Here is a 17789-nt window from a genome sequence, read left to right as displayed (position 1 = left end):
ACAAATTGCTCTTGATATTGCTCAGGAATAAAATGAAAACACCCACAAAACTTGTACACTTGTCTTCACTGTTGTATGGATTTTATCACTCTCAGTGATTCACTGTATGTTGAAGGTAGAAACTGTCTTATACTTGATGTCTTAACAGAGTAGATGCTCAAATACTTACCAGTTTGTAATATATTTCATTATCAAATGATCCTATAATATGGAAGTAAAAATAATTTTCATGTACAGTATGTTTATGAGTTTAAATATTGATCACTGCTTATACTGTACTATTAATAAAAATAAGTGAGGAATTTTAAATGATCTACACATATGATCACAATTTTGTCTGGATATAAAGACTACGTATCACATTTCACTTCATGACAATATATATGTCTATAAAATATGTGTGTGTGTGTATAGTTGAGAGATTTGGGTGGTAGAGTTCTAAAGATGAAATGTGCATACAGGCGCATTTTAAACAATAAATCGCCATAGCTAATTACAGTAATTTTGATACATTTCCTTGGAGTTAGTCTGTCTTTTTGGTGATGATATTAGGTGTATTCTGTATACTCAGCTAGACTTGTCACTTCAGTTTCCTGTGGTTTTTTTAATCTATCTCTTTGGGGAGAAGTGAGCTTTTTGAAATATTGGTAGCCTGAGGTTCAAGTACACCTAAGCCCTGATTCAGCTTTCTTCCACAGGATGGGAATGTAGCCTGGATATGGAGTTTGGGTCAAAGACCAGCAGAATAACATGAATAGTTTGAGCAAACTCTTTCTGAGTAATAATATAAGCTCCAAAGATAAAATAAAGGTTAAAAAAAGAAATTTAGTTTTTTGGAATCTTGTAGATTTGCTGGCAGAAATAGATTTGCTGGCAGATAAGCTTCCCTGTTATTTAAAAAATATATTCATTTTTCCTTTTTATGGCTGCATCTGCAGCACATGGAAGCTCCTAGGCCAGGGGTGGAATCGAAGCTGCAGCTGCCAGCCTACACCACAGCCACAGCAATGTAGGATTGGAGCCAAATCTTCAACCTATGCTGCAGCTCACAGCAACACTGGATCCCTAACCCACTGGATGAGGCCAGGGATTGGAAACAGCATCCTCGTGGACACTATGTCGGGTTCTTAACCCACTGAGCCACAATGGGAACTCCAAGATTTCCTTATTATTGACTTAGAGGCCAAAAAAGTAGAATTAGGTTATATATGCTAAAAAAAATTATAATATTAAGTATTCAAAACACAACTGTGATCAAATTTGAGTTCACTTGAAGAGATTGAAACCCTAATGGCTATTGTGAGATGTCCCAGGTTTCATCTATAAAAGCAAGTCTTTTTTGATGGTACATATGGTATCTATTATGTCTGCAAAACTGTTTACTAATTAGTAAAAACATCAAATGAAGGGTATAATGAAACTTTAATTGCATTTTGTGCTAGGCAATACACTTAGATTCTCAATACGAAATCTAATAAAACAAATGAAATGAAGAATATGCCTATTTAGGAGTTCCCATCGTGGTGCAGCGGAAATGGATCTGACTAGGAACCATGAGGTTGCGGGTTTGATCCCTGGCCTCACTCAGTGGGATAAGGATATGGCATTTCTGTGAGCTGTGGTGTGGGTCACAGATGCAGTCGGATCTGGTGTTGCTGTGGCTGTGGTATAGGCCAGAGGCTACAGTTCCAATCAGACCTCTAGTCTGGGGACCTCCATATGCTGCTGAGTGCAGCCCTAAAAAGCAAAAAAAAAAGAAAGAAAAAAAAATGCCTATCTAGACATTTCAAAAATTAATCAGAAAGGGGAGCAGAAATGGGGAAACTCAAAGAAGCTGACAGGGTAGTTAATGCTAGATATAATGATAAACAACCATTTGATGTCAGTCACTTAATACAAGGTTGATTTCTTCCTCAGGTCAAGGTCCAATGTGAGCTGACAGGAAGGTTTCCTTTGTCACAAATTTAATCATCTAGGCTCCAGAGCACCAGAAAAGAGAAGCGAAAGCTCATAGAGAAGGCATACCTGCTGTTATGGTTTGGCCCTTCAACACTGGTTAAGCTGATTTAAATGATCTATAATATATTTAACCCAGTAAGAAGAAGCTGATTGGCGAACATTAACTAGTTTCTGCTGTACTCATCATTCATTCTTAATACTTTTTTTCAAGTCAAAATAATTTCATGATAGTAAGCAAAATATTAATTTGAAAATTTTTCTCTGAGGAAAATTATAAGATAAATATAGGCAGTTATGGAGATCATTTTGTTTTGGAACATTTTGGTTTCCATCATCTGATGATTTCCAGTGAAACTGTAGTTAATTATATTTGATGTTATAAGAGGAATGATTATACTTCAGAGATGTTCCCAAAAAGAAGAACTTTAGCATTTTAGGAAAACGCTAAATATGTTACTCAATAAAGAAGAGCTGACACATATGATAGCAGATAAATGCTTAAATCCTGGATTAGATGATCAGACTTTAAGAGCCAACATTTTAACAACTGTCTCCTGCAATGTTTCTCAAAAGCACTCTATTAGCAAACATGACAGTCCAATTATTTTCATGGTGCTTAGTATTTCATGGTGGCCTATTGCCAATGGTAGAATATGGGGTGGAAAACGTGCCAAAGAAGTTAACTAATGATTTTAAAAGCTAAAATATTGGCTAGCGCTGAAAATTCAGGGTTTATGTGAGGCTAACTGTGCTGACCCATTTAAACTCATTAGATAAGTAAATACATTGGCACTTACTTAAGTGATAACTCAATATTCTGCCACAAAAAATGTAGGTAAGTCAACTTTGTTACAAAGAACATGTTAGTAAAATTTTATGTCATGTAAAAGGAAATATTTGTTTTATCACTGGAGAATATAAAATAACTAAAAATACATCAATAATCCCTTATACATTGATCTGGTTTATATCACTAAGTCTAGAGTATGAAAAATTAATCTTTCAAAACAGGAAGAAAATATGGGAAAATTGGATAAACTACAAAAATACGTCTAGCCTTTGATTGTAAATAACTTTTATTTCTTTTCTGCCATTTTATAATTAGTAAGAAAAATATAAATAGGAAAATATTACTCCTGGAAAAGTCTGAATAAGGGAAAAAAATTAAAACCATGCCTAACAGAATGCCTGAGCCACAGTAGGAATTTAATAAAGGTATACTGAATAACTAAATGAATGAATGAATGAATAATACAGTTGTAAGGAGACAGAACCTGAAGTCAGAAAAACTAGGTTCAAGCTACGCTACCACCACCCACACAATAGCAAATAATAGCTAGAATTTATTGAATGCTTACTAAGGAGTTCTTAAAAACACATGCATTACATGATAATTCTTTGAAGGAAGTACTACAGTTATGTTCATTTTACCAAGTAAACTGAGGTACAGAGAAGTTAAATAACTTGATGACTGAGCTGGGATTTAAATCCAAGCAATCTGTCCCCTGAATTTTCATTTTACTCGCTGCATTGTATTTCCTCTCTATATAGCCATGAGACTTCCTCTTCACTTTCTGAGTCATAGCATCATTATTTATGAAATAAAAGTTTGGATTAGATGTCCTTTAGAATCCTCTTGTACCTCTCAAAAGGTTATCCTAGCTAAAGTGGATTTGGAATTAGTACTCTAAACCAGAGTTGGTCAAAGTTCCTTGTATAGGGTTAGATGATATTTTAGATTTTGCAGGCTCTACAGTCTCTGTCACAACTATTCAACTCTGCCATGGTAGCACAGAAGCAATAGATAATATGTAAACAAATAAGCACTGTGTTCTAACAAACTTCATTTACAAAAACAGGCTGTATTCAGTCCATGTCTAAATTATCATATATAGTAAAGTAGTAAGTCTAGGGTTAGCAAGAATCTAGCATTGTGCTAGGAGAGATCTTGACATATCAGATGTGTAAGTCTTCTGCCTTCAGGACTACATCATTTAGGACATATGACTGTTTCCTTGGTGGTTTCCAGAAAGAGAGACTATATAGACTCAAACACCAAATTCACTTTGTCAGTTTTTGTAAATACAAAATAAGCACACATTTACACATACGATGTATTTCAAAAAGAGGTGGTCTGGTTTCTAACCATGGTTAGATTCCCAGGCTAGGTCACACAAGCTTATCAGAGGCACGTTACAGCCAAAACAATACCCACATGCAGTAATACACCGACACAAATGCACACACTTTTGCGCACACACAAGGAAAACCTTTACACATATTTTAATTACAACATTTGCTAAATAGAATTTAGTGAATTATTATTTCTATTAAAATACATTCCACATAGAGAGAAAACATATTTGTATTGAGAATATTTTCATGTTATTCCTTCCCAGCTGGATCTATTCAAGGATCTCAGGGGGAAATTTGGTCTAATGTCTCAAATTCTGTTCCTTCTATGTTAATGTAATAATTCAAAAAAACTTTTACACTTTATCAGCATATCATCTGATACTCTGCTCCGTGGCTATCATGAAAGCTGGAATTTCTGGGAGATAAAAATTAATCAATTGTACCTCTGTCCTTAAGACTCTTACACTTAATTTTGAGGAGATGACATTCCCAATGAAAAGTGCTTATTAATGATATATTTGTGGAATAATAATGCTGGAATTAAAAAGCAATGAGAGTTTAAAAACAAACCTGAAGGCCAAACTAACATAAAGAAAGAAGCTCAGTAAAGTTTTTTTTTTTTTTCCCAAAAAAAAAAAAAAAAGAAAGATGTATTTCTAATAAACCAGGGAAGGACACAATATGGAACAACTAAACCTACAATTAATCTAAAAGAATGTAGAATAAAAAAAGAATAGGGAACGAAAACATTTGGGACAGGTAGAAAGCAAACAGCAAGATGATAAATGTAAATATAAAACGTGAATCCAAAGATATCAAGAGTTACATAAAATGTAAATGGTCTAAACATCCTAATTAGAAGGCATGATTTTCCAAATTGTCTGTGTGACAGGGGTAGGAGGGAGGAAAACCCAGATGCAATTCCTTCTGCTTATAATAAAAATCACCTTAAATATAAAAATAAAGTTAAAAAATGGAAAAGGATCATGCAAATCTTAAAACAAAAACCTAAACCTAGTAGACTTTCAAGGTAAAAATATTAGGGATAAAAATAGTTGTTTTAGAAGAATAAAGCAGCCAACTTATAAAAATGATACAATGATAGTAAAAGTTTATATACCTAATAATTGAATTTCAAAATGCATGAAGCAAAAACTGATAGACCTAAAAGGAGAAACAGACAATTGCACAACTACAGTTACTCTCAACATTACGAACACAATAACTGCTAAAAGAGGTAGGAAAAAGAGTAAAAAACACAAGACAAGCAACAATGTCAAGCAATTTCATCTAATTGACATTCATGGACTACTCCACACAGAAACAGTAAAATATGTATTTGCTTTCAGTATACATAAAGCATTTACAAGGTGGATAATATTCTGAACACACAAAAGAAGTTTCAGTAAATTTAAAAGTAGTAAAATTATATAAAGTTATGTTTAACCATAATGATTCTACATTAAAAATCCATAACAGAAGTGTACCTAGAAAATCTCAAAATATTTGAAAACTAAATTATATATTTCTAAATATCCATAGATCAAAATCAAAAGATAAAGTATTTCCAACTAAATTAAAATTTATAAACAACATATCAAAGCTATGGATGCAGCTCAGACAAGTATTTACAGGGATTTTTTTTTTTTTTTTTTTTTTTTTTTTGTCTTTTTGCCATATCTTGGGCCGCTCCTACGGTATATGGAGGTTCCCAGGCTAGGGGTCTAATTGGAGCTGTAGCAGCCGGCCTACGCCAGAGCCACAGCAACACGGGATCCGAGCCGCGTCTGCGACCTACACCACAGCTCATGGCAATGCTGGATCCTTAACCCACCGAGCAAGGCCAGGGATCGAACCTGCAACCTCATGGTTCCTAGTCGGATTTGTTAACCACTGAGCCACTACGGGAACTCCCATACAGGGATTTTTATCGCACTGAACACCTATACAGGAAAAGAAGGATCTCAAATAAATGGCATTAAGAAACTAGAAAAACAAGAGTAAATGAAATTGAAAGTAACCAGAAGAAAAGGAATAATAAAGTTCTGAATGGAAATTGATGAAACAGAAAACAAAAAAATAGAGAAAGTGATATGAAACTAAAAGCTAGTTCTTTGGGAACATCAATAAAAATCATAAACTTCTAAGTAGACTGAAAAAGAGAAAGAGAGAAAATACAAATGAATAAAACACAAAATAAGAGTGGTGGCACCACCCCAAATTCTACACATATTAAAAAGGGTAGTGTATTTCTATTACAAACAACTTGATGCCCAAAAATGTGACAATCTGAGAAAATGAACAATTTCCTTGAAAGAAACAAACTACCAAAGCTCACTGAAGAATAAAGAGAGGTTTGCACTGTGGCACAGTGGGTTAAGAATGTGACTGTAGGGGCTCTAGTGACTGTGAAGGTGAAGCCCTGTGCAGTGGGTTAAAGGAATTGGAAATGTAGATAGAAGCTGTGGCTTGGACTCAATACCTGGCCCAGAAACTTCCTTATGTCTTGGTGGTGGCCATACAATACAAAAATAAATAAATAAATAAATATAAGAAAAAGCAATTTTGAATAGCCATATATTTATTAGAGAATTTGTTGTTAAAAATCACAAAGAAAATTCCAGGCTTCACTGGAAAATTCTACCAAACATTTAAAGGGAAAAAAACATTTATACACAAAATATAATAATAAAATATAAACACTTCTCAACTTATTTTATGAAGCCAGCATTACCCTGAGAGCAAATCAGAAAACTACAAATCAATATCCCTCATGAATATAAACATAAAAACTCCTAACATGATTTTAGCAAAGCAAATCTGACAATAGGTAAAAACGATAAAATAATATGAACAGGTAAACTTACCCTTTGGAAAGCAAAGTTTGCTGAGCATTTTAAAATGTTGGTAAGTCATATTAACAGATCCCCCCCACCCAAAAAAAAAGCCCCATGAAAATTCATGATTGTTTTGATAAACAGCATTTGATAAAATCACTTTCCAATGGAAATTCTATTCCTGAAACTCTCACCAAAATAATACAAAGGATGTTCACTAACTTGATTAAAGTGTCTATATAAGTAGTCTAAGCTAACAGAATTGTTAATATTGAAACTCTTCCATTATGACGGGTTTGTTAGTTTCTCTTTGTAGTATTTGTTCTTGTTTGATAAAGTCAGCTTTGAGGTGAAATTTACAATAAAATTCATTTTAGGCATACCTTTCAAAGTATTTTAAAAAAACATAGTTACACAGCCATCACTACAACCATGATATAGACATTCCCTCTGCCTCTAAGCAGAATATCCTGTCTTCTCATCCATCCTCCCCTTAACTCCCTTAATCCCTGGAAACCACTAATATTCAGTCACTATAAATTTGCCTTTTCTAGAATTTCATATCAATGGACTCCTACAACACATAGTCTTTTTGTGCCTGGCTTATTTTACTTAGTACAATGCTTTGCAGATTTTTCACCCACATTTTTGTGTGCATCAGTTGGTAGCTATTTTTTAATGTTGAGCTGTATTTCACATTATTTGAAAAATGACTGTGACAGTTTTCATTCCTACAAGAAATGTATAAGTCTCAGTTGTTATACTCTCTAGCCAACCCTTGCATTTTATCTGCTGAGGTTTTAATTTGCATTTAATAATTCTAAGTAACTTAATTTTCTAAATAACTAATAGCACCTTCTTTTGAGTCTAGCAGTCATCTGTATATCTTTAGCAAAGTGTTAAAACATTTTGCCCATTTTATTACTAGATTATTTGTTTTCTTATTAAGTGGTTAAAAATCTTTTTATAGGAATTTCCATTGTGGCTCAGTGGGTTAAGAACATGACTGTAGTCTCAGTGAGGATACAGGTAAGGATCTGATGTTGTCATAAGCTGGGCCTCGAGCACAGATATGGCTCAGATCTGGTGTTGCCAAGGCTGTGGTGTAGGTCGGCAGATCCAGCTCCGATTCGACTCCTGGCCAGGTAACTTCCATGTGCCACAGGTGTGTCTGTAAAAGAAAAATTTTTTATAATGTGAACATGGATTTTTATTTGATACATGTTTTGTAAATCTATTCACCTAGTCTGTGGCTTAGCATCTGAGTGTTTTTAAGTAGTTTCTTTTTTCCTTTTTAAATTTTGACAAAGTCTACAAAATTATCAAGTTTTTCTTTTATGGTTTGTGGTTTTTATGTGGTAAGAAATGTTTGAAGGCTTCAAAAAATTAGGTAACTGTTTTATTTACAAATTAGATATTAACAATGATTGTGTCTCTCTGCCTTTGATTTCTACCTGATTTGTACTTCAGATTTTTTTTTTCTTTCTTTTTTTTTTTTTTTTTTTTGTAGCCTAATCCTAGAAGATTTTAACTTTTGGGTCATTTACAAGCTATCCAAAGCAATTCCTTGTGAAAAATGTTGGTAACTTCAATATCCAAAAAAGATGATTTTCTTCCCGTACTTTGGAATCACAGCTCCTTGATTCCCTTTCCTTCAATGAGCTCATCCTCCACTCTCTTAGCTATCATAGTCATCCTCTGCCAAAATCTCAATTTTACCTTGACTGCTAGTACTAATCTTCTCACCTTCCTCTCCTGAGTATTCCAAATCATACATTCAACTTAGAACCTAAAAATCAATTGATCCTATCAACATTTCACTGTATCTGTCATATCCCTCTCGTTTCCCCTTCCGATATAGCTCTATTGCCATGGCTACAATGTTATAATAGTTCACATGCATATACCATCAGCTCCCTTGTGCCTCCTTGCTTGGTAATATTTTTGATTAAACCAAAATCCAGATTGAAATCAATTCACTTCCTACTTTGCTAGCATACAACTTTGCTAACTCATCTCATACCATGAACTGTTCTTAGTCTATTTACTCTCCCACTATTCTTAACAACTATTTCCCTTAATCTCCTAAAACCTACCAAAGTTTTTACCATCCTTGTAGCTAATAAACTTGTTTTCTCAGTGAAATAGGAAATAACTTTCAGAAATGACCATCCTGTGTCTGTGCCCGTTTACACTGTCTCTTCTTCTGTGGTTTTTGTTTGTCTTTTTAGGGCTGCACTGGCAACATATGGATGTCCTCAGGCTAGGGATTCAATTGGCGCTGTAGTCACTAGCCTACACCACAGCCACAGCAATGCCAGATCCGAGCTGCATCTGTGACCTACACCACAGCTCATGGCAATGCTGGATCCTCAACCCACTGAGCTATATCAGGAATGGAACCCGTGTCCTCGTGGATGCTAGTTGGGTTTGTTAACTGCTGAGCCATGACAGGAACTCCCCTATTCTGTTATTTTGAGTGATGGGTCCATATTCCGAGCAAAGACTAATTCTAAAACTTTTAAACTATATCTCATGTCCTTTGCATTTCTCATAACATTCACTCCAGCATTTCTCTCTTCAGAATCATGTTTTCCCTTCTTACATTTCCACCCACATAAACATGTTTCCATTTCCCAAAAGCCTTTTGCTTTCATGTCTCCTCCTGTTGCCACATGTATTCTCTTTCCCTTTAAGAGAAAAATCCCTAGAAAAACCAGTTTCCCAAAATCTTTCCTCTCAGCATCATTTAAACCTGTTTCAAATTTTTGCCCTTACTACTCCATCAAAACTACTCTTATCAAGTCACCAAATTCATAGGTCAATTCTCACTTAACAATTGTATTTTCAGTTTTAAAATTATTCACCTTCCCAGAAAGATGGTGAACATTCTGAATGAAAGTGTTGTCATCTATCTTGGCTTATTGAAAATATTTTATGTGTAATACTTGCAATATGTCTGCATAATGAATGACCAAAGAAATTTCCTTAACATTGTGGAACTGGAAAAATCAAACTAGAGTACACCACAATTTTATAAGCATAAATTCAGGTAGAATCAAGTTTAGATGACTTCCTATGACTTATTTTACCTTTATAGATTCTTTATATGTCTAAACATCATAAAGCAGAACTACAAAGGTGAAAATATGAAAATAGATAAAAGATCTATATGTGAACACAGATTTTTCACAAATTTGTTTACAACTGTATCAAAATATAGATTATAATAAATCCTGTAAAATGTACAAGTTCCTCCTTCACAAATCAGAAATAAGTCCTCAGGACTTATACTTTAAATAATTAAAAACAAAACTGAGAGGCAAGTTATGGCTGTATTTATTTCTACTCTAAAGAGTATTCTTAAAAATAGACACAAAAATAATTCACAATGGTAGCTACAGTACTATATTTTATTTCTCCAAATTGCTAAGTCATTGTTCATATTAAATAAAAATGAAAACCTTCTGGCTCCAGCTGAAGTCATTTTTCCAAAATGTAATTGTTATCTAGATCTTACTTCCGTTTCCAATCAAAGTCACCAATGAATATTATAAAATTTAGTTTCTTCTCCATTTGTACTTCCAATTACTGTATAAGAGCTTTTTAAAAGAAAGAAAGCTGCAGGTTTCTCAGGATCTATAACAATGTATCAGGAACAGAAGGGGAAAAAATGGAGTCATAAACATGTAATACAGGTTCTGTGGAGCAGCTTTTCAAAATTAAGTTTGAAAGTAGACAAAACTTAGTGTTTTGAGTAACCTAGGGCTTTCTTACTTAACTCATATCAGCCAGAGCTAAAGTGAGCAATATGTCAAATTAACTTGCTCAATTTTCTTTTCTCAACTTTTTCAATGCCCTTTAGGGACACCATTACTGAGAAGCTATTGTTGGCATTTACAGCATAAAACCTGATTTTGGAAGGCTGATATTGCAATTGCCTGAATATCACAAAACCAAAAATTGTATAGTACCATTGTTTCATCATACTAAAAGGAAAAATAAGAGTTTGTGGATAAGCCATTTTTGGTTAAAAAGAAAAAAGGCTTCTGAACATGGTTTTAATGGTTGATTTATATTTAAATATAAGCAATGAATATAAAATTATCTCCACTTATAATTTTAAGAACTTGAAATTGCTAACTGAAAAATTAGTATTTTTGTGTTTTATCTTTCATATATTAAATGTGACAATTATAAGAAAATAGGCCCTAGTATACTATATAAATTTCAGTGGAGAAGATCCTTCCATTTAAATAATATAAAACACTGTGTTAGTCATTTAAAATAATTTACAAATCTATTCTCTTAAATGTTTTCAAATTCAGTAGAAATCAAACCTATCACTAAGGAAAATGCATAACAAAAGAGAGTCAAATGCATTATCAGTATGAAACAACCAATCTATCTTTTAAATGAACCATGTAGAGACTATGTTTCACATGAAAAATTATAAATTGATAGAGGTATCAAAAGGGATTCCTAGAAAAACAATTATGTGTGAGGACAATAATTTTCTGACCACCTGCCATGATAAATATCATTTGTTTTTCCATATGTAAAATATGGAGTTCTGGTTTTGTCAATTTTCCTTTATATGTGAAAACTTAAAAAATGAAGAAAACAATTATCTTCCTTGTCTCTGTGGACTCTCTCTTGGTTGGTCAAATGATAGCTTACAATATTGCTGCTACTTTCCAAACTCATTGGACAAAGTACTTTAATAATCTTGGGAAGAAGCAAATGTAGGTTAAGACGAACTCTCAGACATAAAGAACTATAAGTAAGCTAGATTTAATTCTAAAACAGCCTTATACAACAGCGAATTTACAAAAATGAATCTACTTCATGTCACAAATTGGGCTGATACCTACTTGAATATATTATATTAAAAAACTCTCAACACTGATTTACAATATTGTGTATTCACAAAGGATATGTTGTTATGGACATAGACACTATCCAAAACCCTTTATTTCCTTTAAAAATAAATAAAGCATAAAATTAAATTGTATGCCCCAATCTATGTGCTTTGCACTCTAATGTTCCGCATGTCTCTCAGCAGCACTGGTCGGTAGTTTTGTTCCAAAATTTCCATGTAGTCAAAGTAAGCACTCACTCGAAACCCTTGTAGTGCTTCTTCCTGTCAGGAAAAAAAAACAAAACAACATACATATACATATATATATATATATATATACACAGAGAGAGAGAGAGAGACGTTCATTTGCTTGGGTAAAGACACAAAATTCTAAGTTTATGAATTTGAAATAGTTGATGTATCATTTTTTTTTTAGGTATAGATGGAGGGGTTATGCTGTAATTGCTTTTTATTTAGTAGGCTCTATGTATGTATATGATAGCAAAAAATCATGTTCCTATGAAACAAAGTTGTCTGTTTTCAAAATCAAAAATCCTATTCAGCTAAAAAAAACCAAAACATCTAAGATAATAAAATACTAATATCTTAGTATAATAAAGTTTCAATTATAGAATGACTGTTCACATTTGAAACTGTAACAACTCCAACGCTTATTAATGGATAGTATAATACTGCAAGAAGTATCTGTTCTATAGCAACTTCCTAAAACCTCCAACAGTCTGCAGCTCATAATGTTGGTATTATACATGTCTATGCTAATTTGGAATTTAATGGTTAGTGTCCCAAATAAGACACTCAAGAATGAAAGATAGTAGGAACATCCAGTTAGTATTTTAGAGACTTATGGAAAAATTTATGACTGTTCCTTTTAGTATCTCCAAAGGCAGCATCCACCCTTCCAAGTAACAAGAAAATTCTGTAAAAGGAACAGGATTCTTGATTCAATGTATTATGTTAGAAGTTTTGGAAGTTATAAACATTTTGGACAATCCATGCCTTTCTGGAGATAATACTGAAGGCAAAAGCTACTACAATAAACAAAAGCAATTCAAAAGCAAAAAGATAATATATTATCATATGCCAAATATTTTGTTAGAGATAATCAGTTTTTAGATGAGAGACATGAATGTAGAGTAATTACGATGGATAAATGGATATTTCCAAAGGCAAATGTCATCAGTCACTAATAGGTTAGTAATAGTTCACAGCTTGCAAGTAGCTTGGAGGAAGAGTACAGTTACTAGTCACATATCACCTAATATCTGGGTAATTGGGAAAAAAGTTAAATGATGCTTTAAAAAATTGTTACTAATCTACAAGGTAGCTATCATAATTAAGAAAACTAAAATATATGTAAGATTACATCATTAAGACTAGAGCTAATACCTTTCAACATAAAAATCTCAATGCTATTACTCAATTTTAAAATAATTGTGATGTTATCCATTTCTTCATTAAATCATTCACTCTCTTATAGCATGTAAGGTTTTGGTTATATACAGAAGACATAAAGATGAATGAGACAGGTCTCCTTCCTGAAACATTAACAGTTGAGGCATATAATGTATTTCCAGTTCTATGTGTAAGCAACCGACTCAAAGGGAAGATACTCATTTTAGAAATAGCAGAAATACTAGTTCTTTGTAAATTTTGCTATCAAACATACTTCACTTTGTTCTTTGGGGAAAAAATAGGATTGAAGTTAAGACTAATCTTACTATTCAAAAATTCACTTTAGGAGTTCCCGCTGTGGTGCAGTAGGTTAAGAACCCGGCTCTTCCACAACTGTGGCACAGGTTGCATCTGTGTATCAGATTCAATCCCCTGCTGTGGGTGTGGCCAAAAAAAATTCAATTAAAATGTTTATTGCTTTCGTCATGGAACAATTTACAGATTTATGCATTCTCTTCATTCAGCTTATGTGTGATTTGGCATTAATCACCTCGTCACTAAAACTATACCTCAGTTGGAAAGGAATTATAGTGTTATTCTTACCAGAGAGAGAAAAAAAACCAATGCCAGAAAGATTGTTTTAGTGTATATTCATGTTCATTATATGTGAATTACAACAGGAGATGACAGCATTTGAACAATAACTAATAATTCTTTCTGGGCAAAAGTAAACAAAATCTATTTTGCCATCTTTTAATTACTGTTTCACTTTAAAATTACCTATGGAGAACCAAAGCTTTGTTTAAACATACTTTTTCCTTAAAACATATTTTTGAATTATGGCTTCCACTTTGACCATCAATTTTAAAATAAAAAGACAGGGAGTTCCCGTCGTGGTGCAGTGGTTAACGAATCCGACTAGGAACCATGAGGTTGCAAGTTCGGTCCCTGCCCTTGCTCAGTGGGTTAATGATCCGGCGTTGCTGTGAGCTGTGGTGTGGGTCGCAGACGCAGCTCGGATCCCGCGTTGCTGTGGCTGTGGTGTAGGCTGGCGGCTACAGCTCTGATTTGACCCCTAGCCTTGTAACCTCCATATGTCACAGGAGCGGCCCAAGAAATAGCTAAAAAGACAAAAAAAAAAATAAATAAATAAATAAAAAAATAAAAAGACAATACTCTGATCACTATACTGAAGAGATATCTATAAAATAGCAAGACTATGAATGTCTTCTTTCATGGGAAAAAATTAAATATTAATTTAAAAGAGATATTTTAAAATGATATAGTTCATAATTTAAAATTCAGACAATTTTAACTCTAAATAAAATTTCAGAAATTCTGAATTCTACTTTGTCTTCACAGTGGAATATTTTTCATTTTGTCTTAAATGTTCTCTAATGGCCTTCTTAGTGGGTAACTTCTCTTTGTAATTATGACCATTTAGACTGCCAGCTTATCATTCACATTATAAAGGACCATTTCCTAAGAAAACTGCTTTATCATTTTCCTTATAGACCTCAATATATTAGATTCTGTATAAAATACAAATTCCCTTATTCTTTAAATAGGTAGTGATAGATATGTAATTACATAAGGTAACACTCTCCCATTTTATATAAACAGTGCACCTTTTTTTTTTTTTTTTTAATAAGTTGCTACTGGAGTAGTTTATGTCTTGGTTAGGAGGCTCATTTTGAACATATGTTCTTTACAGATTTTCCAAACCTCAATTTTTCATGCTTATACGTAGACAATAACAGCAAAAATTGCATCTTAACTCCTTACCAAGAACTATAAAGCCTATAGTTCTGATCTGACCTCTATCTCATCGCTGACTGTACCTATTTCCTCACCTCGTTCTGGCCACTATGGTCATCTTGACACTAAGTGGGCCAAGTTCACTCTTACCTCTGAGACTTTGCACTTTTTTCCAATTTAGAAGTTTTTTTGCACAGAAGACTTTGAGGTACTTTTTCACTTTGTTTCATTCAGGTCTCTGCTTACCTCCTCAAGAGCAGCCTTCACTGGACTCTTTTATCTAAATAGCACCTCTGAATCTGACTTACTATGTTTGATTTCTTTATAATAAGACCAATTGAAACTATTTTCTACTATTCTGCAGGTTGTCTTTTTTTATGGTTTCCTTTGCTGAGCAAAATCAGTTTGATTAGGTCCCACTGGTTTATTTTTGCTTTTATTTGTTTCCTTGGGAGACTGACCTAAGAAAACATTTGTACGGTTGATGTCAGAGGTTGTTTTGCCTATGTTCCCTTCTAGGAGTTTGATGGTGTCTTGTCTTTATGTTTAAGTCTTTAAGCCATTTTGAGTTTATTCTTGTGCACAGTGTGAGGGTGTGTTCCAGTTTCATTGATTTACATGCAGCTCTCCAGTTTTCCCAGCAATACTTGCTGAAAAGACTGTGTTTTTCCCATTTTATATTCTTGCCTCCTTTGTTGAAGATTAATTGACCATAGGTGTCTGGGTTTATTTCTGGGTTCTCTATTCTGTTCCATTGGTCTGTATGTCTGTTTTGGTACCAATACCACACCATCTTGGTGACTATGGCTTTGTAATATTGCCTGAAGTCTCCTGCTTGGGTTTTTGTTCCTCAGGATTGCTTTGGCATTTCTGGGTCTTTTGTGGTTCCATATAAACTTTTGGATTGTTTGTTCTAGTTCTGTGAAAAATATCATGGGCAATTTGATAGTGATTGCATTGAATCTGTAGATTGCTTTGGGTAATAGGGCCATTTTTATGATGTTAATTCTTCCAACCCAGGAGCATGGAGTATCTTTCCCTTTCTCTGAATCCTCTTTAATTTCCTTGATTAGTTTTTTTTTGTTTTTTTTTTTTTTTTTTTTTTTTTTTTGTCTTTTGCCTTTTCTAGGGCTGCTCCCACGGCATATGGAGGTTTCCAGGCTAGGGGTCTAATTGGAGCTACAGCCACCAGCCGACACTAGAGCCAGAGCCACAACAACTCAGGATCCAAGTCACGTCTGTGACCTACAGCACAACAGCTCACAGCAACATGGGATCCTTAACCCACTGAGCAAGGCCAGGGACCAAACCTGCAATCTCATGGTTCCTTGTCAGGTTCATTAACCACTGAGCCATGTCGGGAACTCCTCCTTGATTAATGTTTTATAGTTTCCAGGATAAAGTCTTTCACCTCCTTGGTCAGGTTTACTCCTAGGTACTGCAGCACTATTCACAAAAGCCAAGCCTCGGGAACAACCTAAATGTTCATCGACGGATGAATGGATTAAGAAGATGTGGTACATATACACAATGGAATACACTGCTCAGCCATTAAAAAAAAAATGCTATTTGAAGCAACATGGATGGAACCACAGATTCTCATACTAAATGAAGTCAGAAAGAGAAAGACAAACACCATATGAAATAACAAATCTGGAATCTAATATATAGCACAAATGAACCTATCTACAGAAAAGAAACAAACTCATGGATTTGGAGAACAGACTTGTGGTTACCAGAGAGGGAGGAACATATTAACCTATGTCTCCTGAGATGGTTGAGCCAGGTGTTTTGTTTGTTTTTTGTCTACACTTGTAGAATATGGAAGTTCCTTGGTCCAGGGACTGAATCCAATCCACAGTTGTGACCCTATGCCACAACTGTGTCAACACCAGATCCTTAACCCACTACATCAGGCCAGGGATAGAACTTGCATCTCAGCACTGACCTGAGCCATGTGAGCCAGGCTTTTTTTGACTGCATTGCAAATCTGTAATATTAAGCATGGATGGGCCCACTAAGGATCACTGACTCCAGTGTCTGCTCTTCAACCCCTTATCAAAAATATAAGAGAACTCACTTAAAATATTAAGCTATTACTATCCTTCCTTGTAACTTATCAAGAATATGCCTATTATGGAGATCAAACTATACTGATAATTTCAATCATTACTTTTATCAAAGTTTTCAAAAATAATTCCCATCAGAAACGTTTTTAGAGCTATTGCAAGCCCTGTGAATTTGGAATCTGAACTGAAAATAAGGCTTTTCAGGGCAGTAAATAGAAACAAAGGACAAAAAGATGAAGTATGTTACCATGACATGTCTTACTTTTATCATTTTAGGACCAAGTTTAGTATTTTCTGATATACTCTTTCCCAAATGTTTAATTATTAATGCATTTAAAAGGTTATTTTTTTTAAAAAGATTTCTTTATAAAGAATGGAGTGAAAAAGTAAGATACATCACTTTGAATGGGTTAAATGGAACACAGAGTCAATCCTTATTAATAATCACTAGCAGGAATACTAAAAAAAGTTTCCACGAAAGGTACAGAACTTACTATACACTGAGATCATTTAACAAAAGATCTGCATTAATGTCATCTCTCACATAAGAAGCACCAAATTACATAGGTAGGTTTCATGAGAGAGTTTTGAGAACTCAGCTCAGCTCTTTACCCTTGCTAGAGATGACCTTATGTGTATTGTGTCTGACCTATTAGATGAAAAAGGATCTTCTTCCCTGGTCAAAGAGGTGGAAATAATCTATAAGTTATATTTCTTCTAGTATGTTCCTCCTAAGGTATTTGCTATAACTAGACA

At 34.0% G+C, this 17789-nt stretch overlaps 1 protein-coding gene and 1 long non-coding RNA gene across 13 annotated transcripts in view; one reads left to right on the top strand and one right to left on the bottom strand.

The window, feature by feature from the left end:
• Positions 1–17789, top strand: part of LOC106506546 (uncharacterized) — a 1093182-nt gene that overhangs the window by 1069696 nt on the left and 5697 nt on the right. The gene's annotated exons all lie outside the window — the stretch shown is intronic.
• The window catches only part of TBC1D32 (TBC1 domain family member 32), a 207789-nt gene continuing 198259 nt past the window's right edge, over positions 8260–17789 (bottom strand). For 9 of the 12 annotated variants that reach the window (XR_014839916.1, XR_014839918.1, XM_085016280.1 and 6 more), the window contains one exon: positions 8260–12075. Coding sequence is in view for 7 of the 12 variants with exons in the window: in XM_085016280.1 (XP_084872406.1) it covers positions 11956–12075 (120 nt within the window). In the remaining 5 variants the exon portion in view is untranslated. The remainder of the gene's footprint in view (positions 12076–17789) is intronic. The other 3 variants (XR_014839921.1, XR_014839920.1, XR_014839926.1) reach the window with 1 other exon arrangement.

This window comes from Sus scrofa, chromosome 1 (assembly GCF_054392235.1).
Source record: "Sus scrofa isolate SSC_HxYL_T2T_F1_AM1 chromosome 1, Sscrofa_HxYL_maternal_Yorkshire_Landrace_v2.0, whole genome shotgun sequence".
Lineage (NCBI taxonomy): Eukaryota > Metazoa > Chordata > Mammalia > Artiodactyla > Suidae > Sus > Sus scrofa.
The sequence above is the reverse complement of the archived record's forward strand: the minus strand, read 5'-3'. Positions and strand labels throughout refer to the sequence as shown.